This window comes from Canis lupus, chromosome 21 (assembly GCF_003254725.2).
Source record: "Canis lupus dingo isolate Sandy chromosome 21, ASM325472v2, whole genome shotgun sequence".
NCBI classification, from domain to species: Eukaryota; Metazoa; Chordata; class Mammalia; order Carnivora; family Canidae; genus Canis; species Canis lupus.
The window spans coordinates 6,170,245-6,194,583 of NC_064263.1; the positions used below are offsets into that span (position 1 = coordinate 6,170,245).

Here is a 24,339-nt window from a genome sequence, read left to right on the forward strand (position 1 = left end):
CTCCCAGAACCCCAATGTATTCACCAACTCGGAAGCTCTCCAAACCCAGTCCTTTGGGGCTTTTAAGGAGACTTCATTACCTAGGCCTGATTGTTTCAATCATTGGCCATTGGCTATTTATCCAACCTCCGGCCTCTCATGCCTGCCTGGAGGTCAAGGAGTTGGGATTGGAAGTTCCAACCCTCTAATCACATGGTTGGTTTCTCTGGTTAGTCACATTTAGGTGACTAGGGCATTCCAAAAACCACAGCATTAACATAAGACACCTTTATCATTTGTATTTCTTAGGCGATCCCAAGGGCTTTAGAGCCTGATGCCAAAAACAGGGATGAAGACCAAATGTGTATTTCATATTATAAATCAGAGTATCACAAGGCTAGGGAGAGGGTCAAGTAGACTCCCTGCTGAGCCAGGAGCTCAATTCAGGCCTGAATCCCAGGACCCTGGATCATGACCCCAACCAAAAGCAGATGCTTAACTGACTGAGCCACCCAGGCACCCTGACTGCTATATTTTCATGGTGAAATTTAGCCATTGACATTATAAAAAGCCTTTCCATGTGTCTTTTAGCCTTGATTCTAGATTGTCTGATATTAAAACCCATGACTGCTGCTTTCTGTTTGTATTTTGTTTTGCATAGTTCTGCTTATTCTTTTAACTATACTTAATCTCTGTTTCAGACTTTCAAAAGAAAAACTGAGACATAGTAAAATTTTTAAGGGTTTATTTGAGCAAAAATCAATTCAAATCAGGCAGCATCCAATCAAGCAGATAGAAAAGAGCTCCAAAATGAAAGATTTTCATAGGCAGAAGGGGACAGGAACAAGAAAGTTATACTAGGCAAAAAATTGGGTTGGGACAGGAACCCTGTCCTTTAGAGGATGGGAGAAGTCTAGCAGGTGGATAACCTAACAAGTACTGGTCAGGCGATTCCCGATCATCTGGTTTAAGCCTCTATTTCTGAGAAAGTTGAAACTATTTAGTCTCTGCTTCGTGACATGGGGCTTAGCTTAAGACACTATTTTGGAACTGTTTTAAACTGTGTCTTGTTTTTAACAAGGTATCTCATATAAAATTCCTGATTTAAAAAACATATTTGAAAGATTTTAACCTTTCTTTTTGCCTTGCAGTTACACACTATAGGCAACAACTTTAATAAGGATCATGGGCAATATCTTCAATAGCCATGAGCTCAAAGGCTAAAGCTCGTCTATCAGGGCTGAACACATCATAGGGTTCAAAGATGGAAACTGCCTGGGGCTTTAATTCCAGAGGATCACAATCAGGGATGCAAGGGCTGCTGGCGACTGGAGCTGGGGTCAGATCCATAGAGGCATAAGTGTGGTCCATCATGACAATCTCAGAGAGGTTCACAGGGGCCCTGCTGTCGCCCCAAGCATGCCTGGGGAATCTCAGCATCCCAGCAACTGCAGGAGGAGCCAGTGGAACACTGTCGGAGAAGTTGACTGTAATTCTGTCCAGGGATAGCAGGCACGGGCCAGGGTGCATCGGATTATCAGGATCCAACGGGGGCCCTAAAGGCTGAAGATCAGGGGCACAGCAGCACCCAGAAGCCTCAGCATAAACCGGGAATCCCGGACTCAGCGGTGCAGGGCTGTGCATCCAGCCTCCACCCACAGGCGGGGGCTGAGCCTCCGAGTGCTGAGCCGTGTGCCCGGTTCCCACCGAGAGGCGCCTCTTGGCCCGGGCCTGGGTGCCAGATCCCTGAGCCCCCTGTTCCCGGGGACGACGACCAGGACCACACCTACCGGTCGAGGGCTGCAGATCTGGGGCAGAGGGAGTGAGGGTCGGTGGCCGGGTGGGGCCGGGGCCCCGGGAGGTGCGGCCGGCCACAGCACCAGCCCGGCCGGCAGAGGAGCTCTGGGTGGGCGAGGGGCGCGGAGAGGCCGGGCGCAGAGGGGCGCGGCGGCGGGTGCCCTGACCTGCCGCCACGGGGCGAGGGGCACGCGGGGCGCGGCGCGGTGGGAGGTGCCTCAGGCCCAGCGCGGCCCTCCCCGGGGCTCGCACCCCCCGCCAGGCGCTCAGCTCCCGGCTGTCCGCGGCCGTGGGCTCCGTGTGGTCCACAGCAGCCCGGTCCTGCCCGCGCTTCCACAGCTCATAGCGCTCAGGCTGCAGGATGCGCACGAAGGCGTCCATGGAGAAGGTGACCCTGGCCTCCCCGCAGCTGCACTGAGAGGCCACTTTGCCGTAGTCGATCCAGCGCGCGGTGGCGAAGTTGATGGCCTCTGCGCAGTTGAAGCCGTGGTTGAAGCCAGAGTGGTAGCCGTAGGGAAACGTCACCATGAACTCGCCAGCCTCCTGGGTGACCCGACTGAAGGGGATCCCGCTGTCCCTGAGGACCGTGGGCGAGATGAGAGCCACCTTGTGCCTCAGGAAGGCCTCGCAGGTGCGGGCGCTGCCCGGGAAGAGCTCCCTGGCCAGGCGTTCCAGGCGCTGGCCGTGCTCGGGGGGCACGGCGTACCAAGTCTTGGGCTGCCCGAAGTGCAGGTAGTTGATGCTGTACAGGTCCATGTCCTCCGTGTGCCAGGCGAAGGCGGTCTTCCACATGCCGAAGTACAGGTAGGGGGTGTTGACGCCCTCGATGACCACGCCGCACTCCTGCTCCAGCAGGTCTTGAATGGTTCCCAGGTGCCCAAGGTTCCACTCCTTCGTGTTTTCATCAAACAAGGAGCCGCTGATGTCAGCACCATAGATCGGAGAATCATAGAGACGGGTTTTCCAGTATTTTCGCTCCAAATCCTCAAAATCCAGGTGTGGTGGAGTCCAGTATTTTATGCTGTTTGCCAGTTGGCGATACTCCCCCACTGTCGTGGCTCTCTTCTTCTTATGGTATTGAGTAAACACACCTGCCTGCCCGGAGACCACCTGCTGGAGGGGAGTTGCTATTAAGATGTCACTGATATCATCGTAGTTCTGTCTGGCTTTCCATTCCTTGGGTGGAATCACCTTGGCGAGGCCTGCTCGGTGTGCACCTTGGGACTCCATGTAAGCAATATATTTGTTGAAATCTTTAAATTCTTGCATGGTTGGGTGGAAGGTCATGACTGTAAAGCTTGGGTTCTGAGTACCATAGTGCTTGGACTTCATGTCTGCAGAATAAGCATGAAAAGCACAAGAAGACCTGAAACCAGTATAACACTGACTGTTAATTAAACTTCAATTTAAAAAATATTTCTCAACTTCTCTTTTTAAAAAGAAAGAAAGAAAAAAAGAAAGGGTGCCTGGATGGCTCAGCTGGTTAAGTGTCTGCCTTTGGCTGGGATCATGATCCCAGGGTCCTGAGATGGAGCCCTTGTGTCCAGCTCCCTGCTCAGGAGGGGAGTCTGCTTCTCCCTCTGCCTGTGCCCCTCTACCTCCTACTCATGTTCTCTCTCTTTCTCTCAAGTAAATAAATAAAATCTTAAAAAACAAATACATAAAACTGGATTTACTATCATCCCCCTTCCCCACTTCCAAAAAAAAAAAAAAAAGTGATACACACACACACACACACACACACACAATCGGGAATATCATTTACTCATGAGAAAGATGAAAATCTATGGAAATCCTATTATTTGGGACCACAGAGACCTTGAGAGCATCATGATAAGTGAGATAAGCCAGATAGAGAAAGACAAATACTACATGGTATCACTTATATATTAATCTTAATTTTTTTTTTTTTTTAAGTCGAGACTTACAGAAACAGTGGAAAAAGTGGTTGGGAGGGCCTGGGGACTGAGGGTCATAGGGAATGGTTGGTAAAAGGCTACAAAATTTCAGCTATAAGATGAATAAGTTCTGAGAGGATCTATGGTAAAAAATGGTGACTATCCTTGCTAAAACTGTGCTAATTGAAGTTTTATGAGAGTAGAACTCAAATGTTCTCACTGAAATATAAAAAATAAAAAGTTAATACATGAGATGATTGTTGTATTAATTACCTAGATGGGGGAATCATTTTACAATGTGTACATCCAACAAATCACCACAATGTTCACTTTCAAAATTTTACAATTCTTTAATGTCAGTGATACCTTAGTAAAGTTAAAATTTTTAAAAAAAGAATTTTAGGGCAAATCATAAGACAGAAAAGGAACAACATCTAACTGAACTAAGAGAAAAATTAAGCAAGTTTGTAAATCATTGAGTGAAGCACTCAACTCAATAAACTGGATGAATTAACCTCAAAGGTAAATTAAGGAAAGGAAAACAAAGATATAAACTAAAATAATTGCAAACGAAATATAACACCCAACAGAAATGATTACTGAAACCAAAACTTAATCCCTTTTTAAAAAAGATTTGATTTATTTATTTGACAGAGAGAGCACATTCAGGTAGAGGGAGAAGCAGGCTTCCCGCTGAGTAGGGAACCCAAGGCAGGGCTCGATCCCAGGACTCTGGAATCACTGATCTGAGCCAAAGGCAGAAGACACCCAACTGACAGGCCCCCCAGGGGCCCTGCAAAACCTGATTCTTATAAAAGACCATTAGAAGTGAAAAGACAGGGGTGCCTGGGTGGCACAGTCAGTTAAGTGTCAGACTCTTGGTTTCAGCTCAGGTCATGATCTCAAGATTCTGAAATTGAGCCCTGCCTCCCGCCTCCCACTCAGCATCCAGCTTCCCACTCAGCACCAAGTCTGATTGAGATTCTCTCTCCCTCCCCTTCCACCCTTCCCAACCCCACACTCAGTCTCTCTCCCAAAAAATATAGAAATAAAATCTTAAAAAAAAAATGAGAAGACTTAGGCATGAAAAACACAAATAGACCACATTATGATCAAATAGGAGATATAGCTAAACATCTAGCAGAGAATTTTTTAAATTATAATTGAATTTTATAAATAACTTGGTGTTACTAATTTTGAAAACTAAAGTGGACAATTTTCTCAAAGTACAAATATCCCAAAGTGGTCCAAGAAAAAAAGGAGAATACTTATATATACTAATAAACTTAATAGAATATAATATCTGTTTAAGTATGACCCATAAAAACCTAAAATATCATTTTATAAGTGGACTCTATACAAACTTTTCTAGGGTATGATATTCAGTTTCTTTTATTTAAGATTTTTTTTTCACTTATTTATTTGACAGAGAGAGAGCACAAGCAAGGGGAGCAGCAGAGGGAGGAGAAGCAGGCCCCTCACCCAGCAGGGACCCCAAGTCCGGGCTCGATCCCAGGACCCCGGGATCATGACCCAAGCTGAAGCCAGACACTTAACTGACTGAGCCACCCAGGTGCCCCTCAGTCTGTTTTCTGAGGCTACAAGCATAACCTTGAAACTAAACCCAGAAGGGCCAGTACTGAATAAAAACTCTATAGGGTCAACGTTAGCTACGGGAAAAGTTGCACAAACCTAAGATAAAATTTTATCAAATTTTTACCACAACAGGGCATTGAAAGAATAACATGTCATGATAAATTATTGCAAGGACGGTTTGAAAACTAGCATTGTTGGGACACCTGAGTGGCTCAGTCGGTTAAGCAACAGACTCTTGATTTCGGCTCAGGTCATGATCTCAGGGTCCTGGGATTGAACCCTGCTTCAGTCTCACTCCTTGCTCAGTTGCAGAGTCTGCTAATCCTTCTCCCTCCCTGGATTGTGCTCTCTCTCTCTCTCTCAAATAAATAAAATAAAATCTTAAAAAAAAAAAGAAACTTCTAGAAGTTCTAGAGGTTCATAACCTCTAGAATGAAATGGAAAATTCATCATCTTAAGCTATGCAGAAAAATACTTGAAATAACTCAACATCTATTTAATTATTTTAATACATGTTTTTTAAAAAAGAGGAAAGAAGTCTCAGAAAAAAGTGTTATGTAAACAAAAAGGAGGCAAAAATACAGAATATAAATGTCCATATTAATTATGCACTTAATGTACACACCCGTTATTCTTAATGGGTAAACACTTGAAGCAATCTATTTAAAACCTAACCATATCACATTAAAAGACAAGTTATTAGACATAATAGTGTTCAGCAAAGTTTCTGGACACAGATTAGCATCCAGAAATCTGTAGCATTCTGTTTGAATCCAGCTAATAACCACCTGGACAGTAGTCTCCACTGATCTTCCGGGGATACATTCCAAGACTTCCCATGGATGTCTGAGACTAAGGATGGTACTGAACCCTATATGTACTGTGTTTTTCCTATGCATGTGTATCTCTGCTAAAGTTTAATGTAAAAATTAGGCACAGTAAGAGATAAACAACTGTAATTATAAAATAGAACAAGTATAACAATACGGTGAAGTAGAAGTTATGTGAATGTTATCTCTTCTTCTCTCCCAAAAGATCTTATTGTTTGTACACATCTTTCTTATGAGATGATAAAACGCCTATGTGACCAGTGAAGTGAGGGGAGTGACAATGCACTAGGATGTAGCATTAGGCTACTATTGACTTTCTGACCAAGCATCAGAAGGAGGACCCTCTGCTTCTGGACCCTGGTGACCACAAGTCCCTGGAGCTGAGGAAAGCGACACTGTGGATTAAGACTACTATAATGTGAGATAGCAAAAAGATTTCAATCCCTTTCAGCAGCAGAAATACAAGATTTCAGGGAAGAAATCTAAGAATGATATGCACATAATATTTGTACTTTGAAGGCATAAGTAAAGAAGAATTTTGGGGCACCTGGGTGGGTCAGTCGGTTAAGTAACTGCCTTCAGCTCAAGTCATGATCCTGGAGTCCCAGGATCGAGGCCTGCATCGGGCTCCCTGCTCAGCAGGGAGTCTGCTTCTCCCTCTGCTCCTCACCCTGCTCATGCTCTCTCTCCCCCCTGCTCCCAAATAAATGAATAAAATCTTTTTTAAAAATAGGAATTTTACCAGGAAAAAGTTGCTCCCTGATATAAAATGTCATTGTTTCATTTGTTTTATGCTTTAAAGGAAAAACCCAAAGCAAAACCAAAACAAATGCTTGCTTACTACTAATTTAAGATCTTGATTCCAAATGATGATCCACTAGGACCTAGAAAATGGTCCCCTTTAAGGATTCAGCCTCTAAATGAAACAGGTTTTGCTTAAACTCCAGCTCAGTATGTCCCACTCTAATTCTAATCCAATTAGCACCACCCAATTCTGCTACTCCCATATCCAATCCAGGTCTCTAATTTAGTCTCACAAATTTCCCAGTTCCCTTTCAATTGGCTCACTCCTTGGCCGGTTCTAGAAACCTCTCTTGATTCTGTTGGATACCAGCCTGCTACATGCAGTGCTTTCTCCTGAAAATCTGTGTTTTTTACCAAGAAGATATTAAGAAAAAAGCTAACTCTGCAAGTCTGAAAACAAGTTTAAAAATTAAAAAACTCTTTTAACTCAAGGAAATGATAATCCCAATGCATATTTCTCAATTGTAAATATAGATATAAAAGTAGTCACTTACTGAAACTTGTAACAGAAAAATAACTCTTTTGCAAGCAAGCACAAATAAAAGAAAGTGACCTACCTTCCACCAACAAAATCCTGATTCCAGTTGAAGGTACTCCAGGACCCAGAGAGGCAGTTGCCCTCTTGGTAGCCAGACTCCAAATGTAGCCGCCAAGTCCTTATGGCTCTGGTTTTATACCTGAGCTGCAGCCTAGTTTGATTCAATCACTGCCCATATAATGTAATCATGGGGCTAGGGTCTTGAGTAGTCATCCTACGTCCTCTAAGCTCTTTCATTTTTGAAAATTAATCTTTAAACAAAGCAAACTAAGAGATTAAAAATAAAGGAGTGGGAAAGTCAAACCCTGCAAATAGCAAAAGATAGTGATTAACATTAAATGTATGTATAGGATAAAAGAAAGACATTTTATCGTTATCAAGTCGAAAAGCTCACTAGGAATTATTACAGTGATGCACTTCATGTACCTAACCACATAGCACTGAGACATAGAAGGCAAAGATGGGAGAATTCTATGGGAAATGATTTTCAATACATATAAAATATTTATAAAATTGACTGATATAAGACCACAAAATAGGGACACCTGGGTGGCTCAGGGGTTGAGCATCTTCTTTCGGCTCAGGTTGTGATCTGGGATTCCAGGATCGAGTCCCACATCGGGCTCCCCACAGGGAGCCTGTTTCTCCTTCTGCCCCTGTCTCTGCCTATTTCTGTGTCTCTCATGAATAAATAAATAAAATCTTATTTTAAAAAAAGACCACAAAATAAATAACAATGAAAATTCCATAGAATCAACCCATTGAGCAAAATCTGGGCCACAATGAAATAAAATTGCAAGTCAACAATAAAAAAAAAAAAGACTGCACACAACTGTATTTATTTGAAAGTTAATATCCACATCATATCTACAATAATATCCATATAAAAATCTATTGATTTTTGTGTTCAACTGCATCAATTGGTAAAAAAAAAAAACAAAAACAAAAACAAAAACAAAAAAAAAAAACAAAAAAAAACAGTATTATGCAAAAGAAAAGGAAAAAATCAAAATGATAATGTGACAAAGAAACAGAAGGGAAAATGAACATTGCAAAAGTAGCATTGATTAATAAAACAGAAAACTGATACTTTTAAAGAAAAATAAAATAAAGAACTGGCACCACCATGAAGGAAAGGAAGTTTCTAGGACTGGGGCAGGAAATAGATAACATGACCCTGGGGCTTCTTGCTATGCTTGAAATTAAGGACACACTAAACATTGATGGGGGCATCACAAAGGAGCAGAGGAGCCAGAAGAGACAACTCCTATTGGCCAGAACTCAAACAATATGGGCAGCAGAATAATTAAAGTACTATTGAATTGTAACTCAAATTATAAGATGAAAATCTGAGTCACATTAATATAAATGATTAACAAATTGAGGGAAATAAATCTGTCCTGCAGAAGATTCCAGATAAACTGCACATACCTCGCCCTAAAGGAAGAGAATATGACACCCTGATCCCTGAGTGTGGGCTGGGAATACTGGCTGCCCTCAGGAGTACAGAATGGCCCGTGGGGGTGGGGGCAGTAACTGGACAATGGAGAGCCTTGACAAACTATTTCAGTCAAGTCAACCTCAAGAGCCATAAATTATGCTGATAGTATATGGCCTGATAAGATGTGATAAAAATGGCACTGTACCTCTGTAATCTTCCTCCAAAGAACACATAAACCAGAGGGTAATCATAAGAAAAACAAATTTTTACAGAGGACATCCTATAGTATAGCTGAGCAGTACTCCCCCATGTTGTCAAGTTTCTATATACGCATTTTTGTGAAAAATAAAGACTGGGAATTGGTTACAGTCAAGAGAAACCTAAGGAGATATTTAAAAACTAAATGTAATATGGTAGCTTGGATGGGATCTTGGAACAGAAAAAGAACATTGGGTAAAACCTGAGGAAATCCAAATATACCATGGCCTTCAGTAAATAATAATAACATTGATGTTCATTCATTAATTGTAACAAATGGATCATAAAAATTAAGATGTTAGGGGGAAAGAGGTCATGATCCCGGGGTCCCGGAATTGAGCCCCACATCAGGCTCCCTGCTCAGCAGGAGTCTGCTTCTCCCTTTCCTTCTGATCCTCCCCCCACTGCTCCTGCTCTCACTTGTACTCTCTTTCTCTCTCTCTCTCTCACGAATGAAAAAAATTATTTAAAAAAAATACTAGGGAAAACGGTGTGTGGGAGGGGTTGGGAGATATGGGAACTCTTTGAATTAATTACCTTCTTACTTTTTCATAAATCTAAAACTGTTCTAAAAAATAAAGTATTACTAAATATAATAAACCACAAATAAGAGAAACCATCCATAAATGATATTAGAATGAAAAATATTAAAAATATAATCTAGATTTTTAACAGTCTACAAAAGAATACAAAACAATATAAATCAAATGATTTTACGAGCCACTGAATGACTTAATTTTTTTAGAGTAGATTTTGTTAAACACTTTAAAATTATGAAATATAGAGTGCTTACAGAAATTTATAAAGTATATATGTACTGTTTAACAAACAACTATAGAGTAAGCAAAAATAGAACTACTGAGCAGGTCAAGAAAAGAAAACGTCACCAGGTACCTGGGAACCTGACTTGTGTTCCTCCTCTGGGATTACGGCCTCCACTGCCTTCTAGACTAATCTTATCCTAACAATAGGCATATTGATTTTGGTAAGCACATACAATTAAAATTCTGTCCATTTTTGAAAACTTTATATAAACATATCAATAGAATCCTACTTTGTGTAGCTAAATGTACTCTTCTACTTTAGGGGTCATTTTTTATGTTACTGCATGTAGCTGGACTTTGTTCTGCTTCAGGGCTGTCAAGTGTTCAGCCATATAAACATTTATGCTGTTGGCGTTCCTGCAAGTTGCCTCCACTTCTGGTCTCTTACAAACATCGTTGCACTGAAAATCCTCCAACAAGTCTGTTGGAGCACACACATGCATTCATACCGAAAAATGGATTTCTTGATCATAGAATGTGAATTCACACTTTATCATGCCCAACTGTTTTTTGGTCGTTTTCACCAATTTATACACTCACTAGCAGCGTATGAGGATGCTAGCTGTTCTTCACTCATGCAAACCTTTGATGATTTATCAGCCTTTTAAGTTTTAGCCAATTGGATAATGGTGTAGGAGTATCCCATTATGCTCTGTATTTCCCTGACCACTAATGAGGGTGAGCGATTTTTTCATATGTTTGTAAGTCACTTGGGTTTGCCCCTTTGTTAAGGACTTAACCAAGTATTTTATCCATGTTTCTGCTGGGTTGCCCATCTTTCTGTGCTGTTCTTTATTCTAGATACTAGCTCTTTATTGTATATGAGTAATGCAATGTCTGTTTCCTCTCCATGATTTGTCTTTCACTTTCTTTTTCATATTTTTTTTTTGAGAGAGAGAGAGAGAAAGAGAGAGTTCTGGGGGTAGGGGCAGAGGAAGATGGAAAGAGAGAATCTTAAGCAGTCTCCATGCCTGCACAGGGCCTCATCTTACGTCCCTGAGATCATGACCTGAGCCAAAATCAAGTCAGCTGCTTGACAAACTGGGCTACCCAGGTGCCCCTCTTTTCCATATTTTTGATGAACAGAAGTCCCTCTTTACCTCTAATAGTACATATATTATTAAAAGTAGCTAATACATATGGTGACTATCAAATGCTAGACACTGTTCAAAATAGGCTGCATAGATAATTCATTGAGTCTTCATAATGACCCTGTCAGGAAAATTCTATTAATCATCAGCTTTCTCATGTAAGGAAATTGAGTCAAGGTGACACTAAGCAATTTGCTCAAGGTGACAGATCTAGTAAGTGGTGGAGTCAGATATTCAGACAAGAATCTCCAAGATTATTCTTTATAAGGAGGACAGAGAAGGGTTACTTCTCCACTATCAGACTGTGATAGTTGAGTTGCAATGGACAAATACATCTATGTACAAGACAGAGAGACCAGACACAGATACCTTGTAAGCGGAAATCTATATATAATGGAGGTGGTGCACCAAACTGGTTGGGGGGAAATGGACTATTTTTAAGAGGGAAAAAATAGAGCTCTACCTTACACCACTTCCAAAGATTTGAGGTGGATTTCAGACTAAGATTCAAAACAGAGCTTTAAGACTAATAGAGAAAATATTCAAGAATGTCTTTTTGACCTCAGGGTGAAAAAAAAATATCTTAAAGAACCAACAGCACCATGATAGAAATATCTGGTATATTCAGCTGATTCCAATGTCATGACTCTGATGGTTAATTTTATATGTCAACTCAATTGGGCTAAGAGATATCCTGGCAGCTGGTAAAGAAATTATTTCTGGTGTGTCTGCATAGGTGTCTCAGGAAGAGATTAGCATTTGTGGTCAGCAAACTGCGTAAAGACCACCTTTACCAACATGGGTGGGATGATCCAAGCCATCAAGAGCCATAATAGAAAAAAAGAGCAGAGAAAAGGTAAATTCAGTCTCTCTGCTTGAGCTGACACATTGTCTTTGCTGGTCCTGGAGCATCAGACATAGGTCCCTCTGGTTCCCAGGCTATTGGACTGTGAAAATTAGCAATGGGAAACCTCAGTAAAATGGAGTTGGTAAGTTTTGGCAGGGGGAGATCTCATGCCCTACCACTCATAGTTAATGGCAGATTCAACAGGAAGAAACAGACTTGACCTTATAGTCTGTCTTGCAGATGAATACTGCTGTACTCTAGCTGGAGGAAGAGACGCTTTCCTCATCTCAGGCCAAACCCAGCCAATGAAAAACCACCACACTTGAAACTTTGTTTACTCCAGTGGACTTAATTTATAACATCTTTCCCAACTTACCTTTCTTCTTAAAAAGCAGGTCTCCTTTGTTCCCTGGACTTGCCTACAGTTTTGCCTTGGCTTGCTTGTCCCAAACTGCAGTCCTCTTTCATTCCCAAATCAACCTATCTTTTGCTAGTAAAATAACTGTTTTTTGTTTTTAAGGTTGATGGGACCCAGACCCAGACTTAGACCACTGGCTCCCACATTCTCAGGTCTATGGACTTATGCTGAATTTCACATTTCTGGTTCTCCAACTTGCAGAACATCAGTCCCGCAGATTATGGGATTTCTTGGCCTCTGTGAATCAATTCCTATAACAAAAGCTCCTCTAATGTGTATCTAGATACCCTATTGGTTCTGTTTCTCTACAGAACCCTAATTCAATTACATAAAAAAATTAAAAGATATTACAGTCTAGAAGTTTTTCATCATATAAAAAACAATGAATTAGTATCCTGAATATCACAAAACTTCTACAGATTAAAAAAAAAAAAGTCAACTCCCAAAAAGTAGGCAAAGCCTGAGAATAGGCAATATACAAAAGAAAAAAAATCCAAATGGCCAATAAATATTAAAAGATGTTGCAGGATCAATAACAATGAGACAAATACAATGAAATACTAATTTTTATTCATTTACATTAGGAATAATAAAAGTATGTGATAATTTTTTAAATGGGCCAAGATATGGAGAAACCAGAACTCTCCCACAATGCCAGTGGAGATATAAATTGGAGGCCAATATTGACTGTTCTAAGAAAGTTGAAAATGAACATAAATACAACTCAGTCATCCAATGTCTTTGTACAAAGCTGTTCAGTAAAGCATTGTTTGAATTATGAAATATTTGGAAATAATCTGGTTGTTCATCAGCAGAAGATGAATAAAATAAAAATTGACACCAGATGATTTCTTTTTGGATTAAGATCTATATATAGCAATGTCTTTAGAGCTTGTGAATGTCATATTTTTTAAAAAGGTAATGGGATAAAAGTGATAAAACCACACATGCCATATTACCTTTGGCTGCATATATTTTTGTCTGTAAACTTGAATATACACTGAATATTTCTCAGAACTGAAGAGAGGCCTAGGAAAGAGCATGGCATGAAAACAAAGGTGGCACTCTCCTGGCCTTCGTACAACTGTTATACCTCTTGCTTTTCCAAGATTGAGTATAGGAAAAACTTATTGGACAAAGAGAAACAGCAAGAGATGAGTGTCTTTTACTGAGAAGAGAAGTCCAAACTGAAGGTCCAAATTGAGTGTGTTGACACAAAGTAAAATAGAATTTTGAATAAAATTACTTGAAGAAGCCCCTTCAATACCACCCCACCTCCGGTCATTTCAAGAATACTAGTTTAGAAAACAGTGTATCGATACAGCTAAACTATATTCTTAATATTGTTTGTCCCTACTGAGCCAAAGAAATAGAAAATCACATTCAATACATAGAGGAGGGGACACCTGGGTGGCTCAGTGGTTGAGGGTCTGCCTTCGGCTCAGGGCGTGATCCTTAAGTTCCAGGATCGAGTCCCACATTGGGCTCCCTGCATGGAGTCTGCTTCTCCCTCTGCCTATGTCTCTGCTTCCCTCTTTGTGTCTCTCATGAATAAATAAAACCTTAAAAAAAATAGGAGTGCAATGAGAAAAATATTTTCTGAAAATTGTTTTTTCCCCCTTTAATCCTTCCCTCGACCCTATTTTAATGCCAGACTTTCCAGGGCATCTATCTGCCGGGGAAGAAGAGATTGTGATATTACTGACATATAATGAGAATTTCAATTTCTAAAATGGAAAATAGGAATATGTCTGCTACCAAGTAGACTTCCACCTCCCATTAGGAAAGACAAAGCTGCCTAGCTGCGTAGTGTAGAAATGAGACACAGGTTTTGGCTGCCCCACAATCAGCACTTCAGACCAGCACTACCTTTCATTACTCTTGCCTTCAGGTTTATATGGGGCTTCCAATTCCAGAGCTTTGCTGAATTTCTGTGGGGGAGAGCTGGAGGGAGGGGAGGGGTGGTTTGCTTCTCTGAAATGTTTCCTTCTGTAGCCAAACCATCATTTTCGATTTCCAAGGTTTATTCTGAGTTTTTCCACTTCTGTGCATTTTCAATACTAACATTGAAATAACCATCAATTCTCCCTAGTGTTACTTAGACCTTCTAAGTACTTCTTCTGCCCCCCAATTGTCACAGAAAAACTGCTTGTTTAAAAATGTAAATCACAGCATGTCGAGGGCTGCTTCAAACTTCCATGCCTTCTCATTTCAAGGTGAAAAAGAGTTCAAATACTTTACATGAGCCACAAGAGCCTGCTCCCTGTACCCTGTCTCTCTCTTTCTTCCTCTCCATGCCTCAAATGAGCTTTCTAATTCTTCCTGAGAAAACATAAGTTCCATGTTCAGTCTATTACAATGCTTGTTTCCTCTAAGGGGAAATCAGCTGTAGACCTTCCTGTTAGGTCTTGGAAAGGGTCTCCTGCTCAATGAAACCTCCCCCTGACTACTGGAACCCTGAGCAGCCTCTGCCCATTCTGCTCTAGCATCCCATCCCCTTTTAGTTTCTTCACAGCACATATTATCAGGTGAAGTTATCTTGTTCATTTATTTGTGCACATGTTTACTGGGATGAATTGATGAACTTGCTACGTGAAATATGCAGACAGCATTGAAAAGGCAGTGCACACTAGGGGAGATGATATTCAGATGATGGTACGTTAGCCTTCTGCACGCTCACCCCCCAGCAGCTTCAGTGCTTCTGCCCAGCAAAGTACCAGGGGATTCTTGCCAAGTCATCCTTAAGGCAGAGTTGCAAATCAAACCCCCTCACCCCACCAGGCAGCTAGTACCCAATAACCATCCACCAAACTCATTCATCAATGAATGAATGCAGAGATGATTGCATACACAGTGCAGCCAGCCAATAAAAATCAGTCTTGTTTTGATGAATCAGAAATGTTTTGATACAATTATCCAAAAAAAGTACAAAAAAGAACAACCTTCATCCCTCAATTGGTTGAATGGACAATATTTATTAGAAACAGTCAGATTTGAACATTTTGGTTACCTTTAATATGTTTGTGAACAAATACTGATGAGAACACAGTTTGAATAACATCAAAGACTCAGAAAGATGATGAATTATTTTCCGAGTCTCTACTGACCATTTGGTCAAAAGGCCCTAGTTTTTTCAAGAAAATGGGAAAGGGGAGGGGGGAGTGGACAGGGAAGGAGATTGAGGAGAACCAAACCCAGCAGCATTTATAGTTGACCCAGAGGATAGGAGATGAGGCTCTGGTGACCTTGGCAGGACCCAGTTCACAGAGACACAAGAGTGCCTAGTGGATGAAACCTGCTGGCAACATGGGAAATCAGCATGTCCAAAGACATCCTAGGGTCTGGCAGGAAGAACAACTATGGCAAACTTGGTAAGGAACATGGACTCAACGTCTCAGTGGCAACATCAAAGGACTCTCAAGCAAGACCTGTGACTTGCAAGCTCGCCCAAAGATCTGTTGTTAATGTGGCCAGTCTCCAGCAGCCTCCACACACAAGAGCAGTGGGTTACAAAGGTGCCCCCTGGGTTTAAGGAACAGGGGCACAGGCAGACCAGGAAGCCTCAGCGGGTTGCTGGAGCCCGGGACTCAGCGGTGCAGGGCTGTGCATCCAGCCTCCACCCACAGGCGGGGGCTGAGCCTCCGAGTGCTGAGCCGTGTGCCCGGTTCCCACCGAGAGGCGCCTCTTGGCCCGGGCCTGGGTGCCAGATCCCTGAGCCCCCTGTTCCCGGGGACGACGACCAGGACCACACCTACCGGTCGAGGGCTGCAGATCTGGGGCAGAGGGAGTGAGGGTCGGTGGCCGGGTGGGGCCGGGGCCCCGGGAGGTGCGGCCGGCAACAGCACCAGCCCGGCCGGCAGAGGAGCTCTGGGTGGGCGAGGGGCGCGGAGAGGCCGGGCGCAGAGGGGCGCGGCGGCGGGTGCCCTGACCTGCCGCCACGGGGCGAGGGGCACGCGGGGCGCGGCGCGGTGGGAGGTGCCTCAGGCCCAGCGCGGCCCTCCCCGGGGCTCGCACCCCCCGCCAGGCGCTCAGCTCCCGGCTGTCCGCGGCCGTGGGCTCCGTGTGGTCCACAGCAGCCCGGTCCTGCCCGCGCTTCCACAGCTCATAGCGCTCAGGCTGCAGGATGCGCACGAAGGCGTCCATGGAGAAGGTGACCCTGGCCTCCCCGCAGCTGCACTGAGAGGCCACTTTGCCGTAGTCGATCCAGCGCGCGGTGGCGAAGTTGATGGCCTCTGCGCAGTTGAAGCCGTGGTTGAAGCCAGAGTGGTAGCCGTAGGGAAACGTCACCATGAACTCGCCAGCCTCCTGGGTGACCCGACTGAAGGGGATCCCGCTGTCCCTGAGGACCGTGGGCGAGATGAGAGCCACCTTGTGCCTCAGGAAGGCCTCGCAGGTGCGGGCGCTGCCCGGGAAGAGCTCCCTGGCCAGGCGTTCCAGGCGCTGGCCGTGCTCGGGGGGCACGGCGTACCAAGTCTTGGGCTGCCCGAAGTGCAGGTAGTTGATGCTGTACAGGTCCATGTCCTCCGTGTGCCAGGCGAAGGCGGTCTTCCACATGCCGAAGTACAGGTAGGGGGTGTTGACGCCCTCGATGACCACGCCGCACTCCTGCTCCAGCAGGTCTTGAATGGTTCCCAGGTGCCCAAGGTTCCACTCCTTCGTGTTTTCATCAAACAAGGAGCCGCTGATGTCAGCACCATAGATCGGAGAATCATAGAGACGGGTTTTCCAGTATTTTCGCTCCAAATCCTCAAAATCCAGGTGTGGTGGAGTCCGGTATTTTATGCTGTTTGCCAGTTGGCGATACTCCCCCACTGTCGTGGCTCTCTTCTTCTTATGGTATTGAGTAAACACACCTGCCTGCCCGGAGACCACCTGCTGGAGGGGAGTTGCTATTAAGATGTCACTGATATCATCGTAGTTCTGTCTGGCTTTCCATTCCTTGGGTGGAATCACCTTGGCGAGGCCCGCTCGGTGTGCACCTTGGGACTCCATGTAAGCAATATACTTATCAAAATCATTAAACTCTTCTTTGGTTGGATGAAAAATCATTATGGTACAACTTGCATTCTGAGCACAGTTGGCCTTGGATTTCATAGCTTCCATTATAAGCACCAAACTCCAAAGTTTTCAGGTATGTTCTGGATAGTTGATGATGCTGGAAAATGCTACTTTTTCAAAAATGGATTTGAGTGCCTGAGTCAGCAGGAACCACCAGTGGACTTTTATGCCAAAGAAGTGATAACGTTTATTAGGCTTGCTGATTCATCAGGGAACAACACTCTCAACAGAAGAGTTGCCCAGAATTAATGGTGGCTAAGCCTGTGATGCTCCTCAGTCAGATCCAGCTCTGTTCTCTGAGGTCTGTTGAATCACTGAGTCTGTTGAATCACCCACTGTTGAGTGGGTATCCTTAAGGATATATCTTCGGGGCAGTGTTTAGAGAAAGCCTATAAAGAATACAAAAAGGTTGACAATCAATGTTGGAAAAGTTATTAAAGACTTAAAAATAAAATACCACCATGGAATATTATTGCATATTCAAAGAAAGGCTAAAATGTTATAAGATTGACAAAACAAGAGGTGGTATGGATGTGGAACAATGGGAATTGTCATACTCTGGTAAAGAGACTGGAAATCATTACATGTACCTTGGAGAACTTATTGGATAGTATATACTAACATTGAGCATCTGTACATGTAAAGCTAACATATGCATGTGCTATGATTGAACTGTTACCACATGCCTAGGTAACATACATGGCTCTGCACTGAAAGCCACCTCCAAGAATGTTCATAACATTATTTCTAGTAGCCAAATACTGGAAACAACCTAAATGCCCATCAATGGACAAATACATTCTGGTCTATTCATACAATGGTATATAATGCAGCAATGAGAATAAACAAAAACACACAGAAATATAAAAATAATTGTATAAACATTATACTGAGCAAAATCATCCAGACTCAAAAGATCTATTCCATGATTCCATTTTTATAAAGATAAAAATGAGGCAAAGTAATCTATACTAGAAGTCAGAGTAGTGGTTACCTTTGGGAAAGAGAAAGATTATCAGTGGGGGCATAAGGGAGCCTCTGGAGCAATGTTAATATTCTAGTTCTGAACCGAGGTGCTAGTTACACAGCTATTAGTAGAGCTAATGTGATAATTCATCAAGGTATGATGATTTTTACAAATTTCCATATATTTATCTAAAAGTAGAGTTTAGGTGCAGCTCAGCCACAACAGTAGGGTGCACACAGCACACATAGTAGACATCTCTGAAGTGCCTGGTTCTGGTAAAGAGGGGGCATTATGCTAAAGGGTGCCACAGGACTTCTTCCTTATAGGGCCACCATTTGCCAAGAAAGGAGACATAGCTGACTTTCCTAATACATAGAAACAGACACAGAGTTTGAAAAAATGAGGAGACAGAGAAATATGTCCCAAACGAAAGAACAGGACAAAACTAAGCAAGAGCTAAATGAAATGGAGATAAGCAAAATGCCTGATGGAGAATTCAAAGTAGTGACCATAAAGATACATAAAGACTTGAGAAGAGAGTGAATGATCTCAGTAAGACATTCGACAAAGAGATAGAAAATATAAAAAGGAACCAATCAGAGATAAAATAATTCAACTGAAATAAAAAAAATAATACACTGGAGGGAATCAGTAGCAGATTACAGGAGGCAGAAGAGCAGATCAGCAATCTGGAAGACAGGGTAATGGAAAGCAACAAAGCTGCACAGCAAAAAGAAAAAAAGAAAAAGAAAATGAGAATAAGTTTAAGGAACTCCATGACATCATCAAGAGTAATAACATTGCATCATAGGGGCCCCAGAAGAAGAGAGAAGTGGGTAGAAAATTTATTTGAGGAAATAACTCAAAACTTCCCTAATCTGGGAAAGGAAACAGACATCTAGGATTCAGGAAGCACAGAGAGTCCCCCAAAAGATTAACCTAAAGAAAAAAAAGAAAGAAAGAAAAAAAATTAACCTAAAGAGGTCCACACCAAGAATGTAATAATTAAGGTGGCAAAAATTAATAATAAAGAGAGAATTTTAAAAGCAGAAAGAGAAAATAGTTACATATGAAGAAAATCTCATAAAGCTATCAGCTAATTTTTCAATCGAAACTTTCAGGCCAGAGAGAGTGGCATGATATATTCAAAGTAAAGAAAGAAAGAAATCTGCAACCAAAAATACTCTAACTAGCACCATTATCATTCAGAATAAAAGAAAAGACAAAGAGTTTCCCAGACAAACAAAAGTTAAATGAGTTCATCACCCCTAAAACAGGCTTATGAGAAACACTAAAGGGAATTATTTGAGTATAGGAAAAAGGCTATAAGAAAATTATGAAAGGAAAAAATTTCACAGGCAAATGCAAACGTAGATTAATCACTTATAAAATCAGTATGGAAGTTAAATCACAAAAGTGGGAAAATCAACTAAATCTAAAAAATATCAGTCAAGGGACTCATAAAATAAAAGTATATAAAGTAAGGCATCATATACATAAAACATGGGAAGGAGAAGTAAAAATTTAGTGCTTTTAGAATGTGTTCAAACTTAAGTAACCATTAACTTAATATATAGACTGCTATATGTAGAATATATTCTATATAAACCTAATAGTAACCAAAAATCAAAAACCTATAATACATATACATAAAAAATAAAGAGAAAGGAATCCAAACATACCACTATAAAAAGCCATCAAACCACAACGGAACAGAGTAAAGGAAGAAAAAAGCAAAAACAAATGACAAAAACAAATGTAGATGTGAAACAAGTAGCAAAATGGCAATAAGTACATACCTATCAATAATGACCTTTTTTTTTCCCCAATAATTACTTTAAATGTCCATGGACTAAATGCTCTAATCAAAAGACATAGGATGACTGAATGGATAAAAAAGCAAGACCTATCTATATGCTGCCTGTAAGAGACTCATTTCAGATCTAGACACATGCAGATTGAAAAGGATGGAAAAACATTTACCATGCAGATAGAATTTGAAAGAAAGCTATGGTAGCAATACTTACATTAGACAAAATAGACTTTAAAACAAAGGCTATAATAAGAGACAGAGAAGGATACTACATAATGATAAAGGGAACAATCCAACAAGAGGATATAACAATTGCATATATGCACCAAATATGGGAGCACATAAATACATAAAGCAACTATTGACTGACATAAAGGAAGAAATTGATAGTAATACAATAATAGTAGGGGACTTTAACTCCCATTTACATCACTGGATAGATCATGCAGTTGGAAAATCATAAGGAAACAGTGGCTTTAGATGACACATTGGACCAGATAGATAGACCTAACAGATATTGAAAATATTCCATTCCCAAAGAGTGGAATACACTTTCTTTTCAAGGGCTCAAGGACCGTTCTCCAAAATAGATCACATTAGGCCACAAAACAAGTCTCCGTAAGTTCAAAAAGACTGAAATCATACCATGTATCTTTTCTGACCACAACAGTATGAAACTAGAAATCAAGAAAAAATCTGGAAAGAACTAAAATATAGATACTAAATAATATATTATTAAACAATAAATGGGTTAACCAAGAAATCAAAGAGGACATAAAAAAAATACATGGAGAAAAATAAAAATGAAAAAAAAAAAAAACTGTGCAAGAACTTTGGGATGCAGCAAAAGCTGTCCTAAGAGGGAAGTTTATAGCAATACAGATCTACCTCAAGAAACAAGAAATATCTTACATAAACAACCCAGGCTTTCACCTAAAGGAAATAGAAAAAGAACAAACAAAACTCAAAGCTAGTAAAAAAAGAAAGAAAGAAAGAAAGAAAGAAAGAAAGAAAGAAAGAAAGAAAGAAAAAGAAATAAAAAGGATTAGAACAGAAATCAATGAAATAGAAACTAGAAAAACCAATAGAACAGCCCAGTGAAATGAGGATAAGATAAACAAAATTGATAAACCTTTAGCCAGACTTATCAAGAAAAAAGAGAGAGGACTCCCAATAAGTAAAATCAGAAACAAAGGAGAATAACTGACACCCCAGAAATAAAAAGGATTATAAGATAATATTATGAAAAATTATATGCCAACAAATTAGACAACCTAGAAGAAATAAATTCTTAGAAATATATAATCTTCCAAAACTGAATCAGAAAGAAACAGAAAATTTGAACAGACCAATTAATAGCAATGGAATTAAACCCATAATCAAAAAGCTTCCAAAACACAAACGTCCAGAACCAGATGGCTTTACAGGTGAATTCTACCAAGCATTTATTTATTTATTTTTTCTACCAAGCATTTAAAGAAGAGTTAATATGTATTATTTTTTTAAAAAGATTTGATTTGTTTATTCATGAGACACACAGAGAGAGGCAGAGACATAAGGTAAAGGGAGAAGCAGGCTGCCTGCGAGTAGCCCGATGCGGGACTTGATCCCAGTACTACGGGACCACGAACTGCGCCAAAGGCAGATACTTAACCACTAAGCAACCCAGGTGCCTGAGTTAATACCTAGTTTTGCCAAACTATTCCAAAAAAAATAGAAGAGGAAGGAAAATTTCTAAATTCATTCTATGAGGCCAGCATTACCCTGATATCAAAACCATATAAAAACACCACAAAAAAAGAGAACTAGAAGCCAATATCTCTAATGAACATACATGCAAAAATTGTCAATAAAATATTAGCAAACTGAATCCAACAATATTATTTAAAAAATCATTCACCATCAAGTGGAATTTATTCCTGGAATGTAAGGGTAATTAGAAATTCACAAATGAAGCAACATGATACATCACATCAATAAGAGAAAAGATAAAAACCATATGATCATCTCAATAGATGCAGAAAAAGCATCTGACAAAGTGCAACATCCATTCATGATAGATTCAAAATAGGTTTATTTTTGCCATAGTAAAGGCCATATATGAAAAACTTGTAACTAACATACTCAATGGTGAAAAATTGAGAGCTTTTCCTCTAAGATTAGGAACAAGATAGGGACATCCATTCTCATCACTTTTATTCAACACAGTACTGGAAGTCCTAGCCACAGCATCAGATAAGAAAAAGAAATAAACGACATTCAAATTGGCAAGGGAGAAGTAAAACACTATTTGCATATAACATGAAACTATATTAACAAAATCCTAAAGACTCCACCAAAAAATCACAAGAACTAATAAATGAATTCAGTAAGGTCTTAGGATACAAAATCAATGTACAGAAATCCATTACATTTCTATACACAAATAATGAAGCAGCAGAAAGAGAAGTTCAAGATAACAATCCCATGTACAATTGCACTAAAAGTTATAAAATAGCTAGGAATAAACTTAACCAAGGAGGTGAAAGACCTATACTCTGAAAAACTATAAACACTGATAAAAGAAACTGAAGAAGTCACAAATGAACAGATAATTCATGCTCATGGACGGAAAGAACCAACATTGTTAAAATCTCATACTATTCACAGCAATCTGGAGATTTAATGCACTCCCTATCAAAATATCAACATTTTTCACAGAACTAGAACAAATAATCCTAAAATTTGTATGGAACCACAAAAGACTGAATATCCAAAGCAATCTTGAAAAACAAAGTTGGAGGTATCACAATATCAGATTTCAAGATATAGTACAAAGCTGTAGTAATCAAAATAGTATGGTACAGGCACAAAAATAGGCTCATAGGTCATTTGAACAGTAAAGAGAGCCCATTAGTAAAACCATGCTTCTACAGTAAATTAATCTATGACAAAAGAGGCAAGAATATGCAATGGGAAAAAGACAATCTCTTCAACAGATAGTGCTGGGAAAACTGGACAGCTACATAAAAAAGAATGAAACCAAACCACTTTCTTTTTTTTTTTCCAAACCACTTTCTTATGCCATACACAAAATAAATTCAAAATATTAAGGACCTAAATGAGGAGACCTGAAATCTTAAAATTCCTAGAAGAAAACATAGGCAGTAATTTCTCTGACATCAGTCCTAGAAATATTTTTCTAGATATGTCTCCGCAGGTAAGGGAAACAAAAGCAAAAATAAATGATTGGGGGTAGATCAAAATAAAACTTTTTGCAAAGCCAAGGAAATCATCAACAAAACAAAAAAGCAACCTATAAATGGGAGAAGATATTTGCAAATGATGTATCTGATAAGGAGTTATATCCAAAATATATAAGAAGCTTACACAACTCAACACCAAATACAAACAGACAAAACCACACACCAATCTGATTTAAAAATGGGCAAAGGAACTGTTGGGGATTTACCCCAAAGATACAAATGCAATGAAACGCCGGGACACCTGCACCCCGATGTTTATAGCAGCAATGGCCACGATAGCCAAACTGTGGAAGGAGCCTCGGTGTCCAACAAAAGATGAATGGATAAAGAAGATGTGGTTTATGTATACAATGGAATATTACTCAGCTATTAGAAATGACAAATACCCACCATTTGCTTCGACATGGATGGAACTGGAGGGTATTATGCTGAGTGAAGTAAGTCAGTCGGAGAAGGACAAACATTATATGTTCTCATTCCTTTGGGGAATATAAATAATAGTGAAAGGGAATATAAGGGAAGGGAGAAGAAATGTGTGGGAAATATAAGAAAGGGAGACAGAACGTAAAGACTGCTAACTCTGGGAAACGAACTAGGGGTGGTAGAAGGGGAGGAGGGCGGGGGGTGGGAGTGAATGGGTGACGGGCACTGGGTGTTATTCTGTATGTTAGTAAATTGAACACCAATAAAAAATAAATTTAAAAAAAAATGGGCAAAGGACCTGAATAGACATTTTTCCAAATACCAGCATACAGATGACCAAAAGACACATGAAAAGATACTCAACATCACTAATTATCAGGGAAATGCAAGTTAAAACCACAATGAAATATCATTTTAAATATGTCAGAATGGCTAAAATAAAAAGAAATAACAAGTATTGGCAAGATGTGGAGCAAAAGGAACCCTCGCATACTGTTTGTTGGTAGGTATGC

General features: G+C 40.6%; 2 protein-coding genes across 5 annotated transcripts in view; both read right to left on the bottom strand.

Annotated features, from left to right (window-relative positions):
* Positions 1–1,137: 1,137 nt before the first annotated feature.
* LOC112641992 (lysine-specific demethylase 4D-like) lies at positions 1,138–3,123 on the bottom strand. The gene has a single exon (XM_025419240.3). The coding sequence runs from the start codon at positions 3,106–3,108 to the stop codon at positions 1,153–1,155; it is 1,956 nt and encodes a 651-aa protein (XP_025275025.1). The 5' UTR covers positions 3,109–3,123; the 3' UTR covers positions 1,138–1,152.
* Positions 3,124–15,276: 12,153 nt separating this feature from the next.
* LOC112641993 (lysine-specific demethylase 4D-like) overlaps positions 15,277–24,339 on the bottom strand; it is a 34,938-nt gene continuing 25,875 nt past the window's right edge. For all 4 annotated transcript variants that reach the window (XM_025419244.3, XM_049098819.1, XM_025419242.1 and 1 more), the window contains one exon: positions 15,277–17,768. In XM_025419244.3, the coding sequence (XP_025275029.1) occupies positions 15,850–17,424 (1,575 nt within the window). In that variant the 5' untranslated portion in view covers positions 17,425–17,768 and the 3' untranslated portion in view covers positions 15,277–15,849. The remainder of the gene's footprint in view (positions 17,769–24,339) is intronic.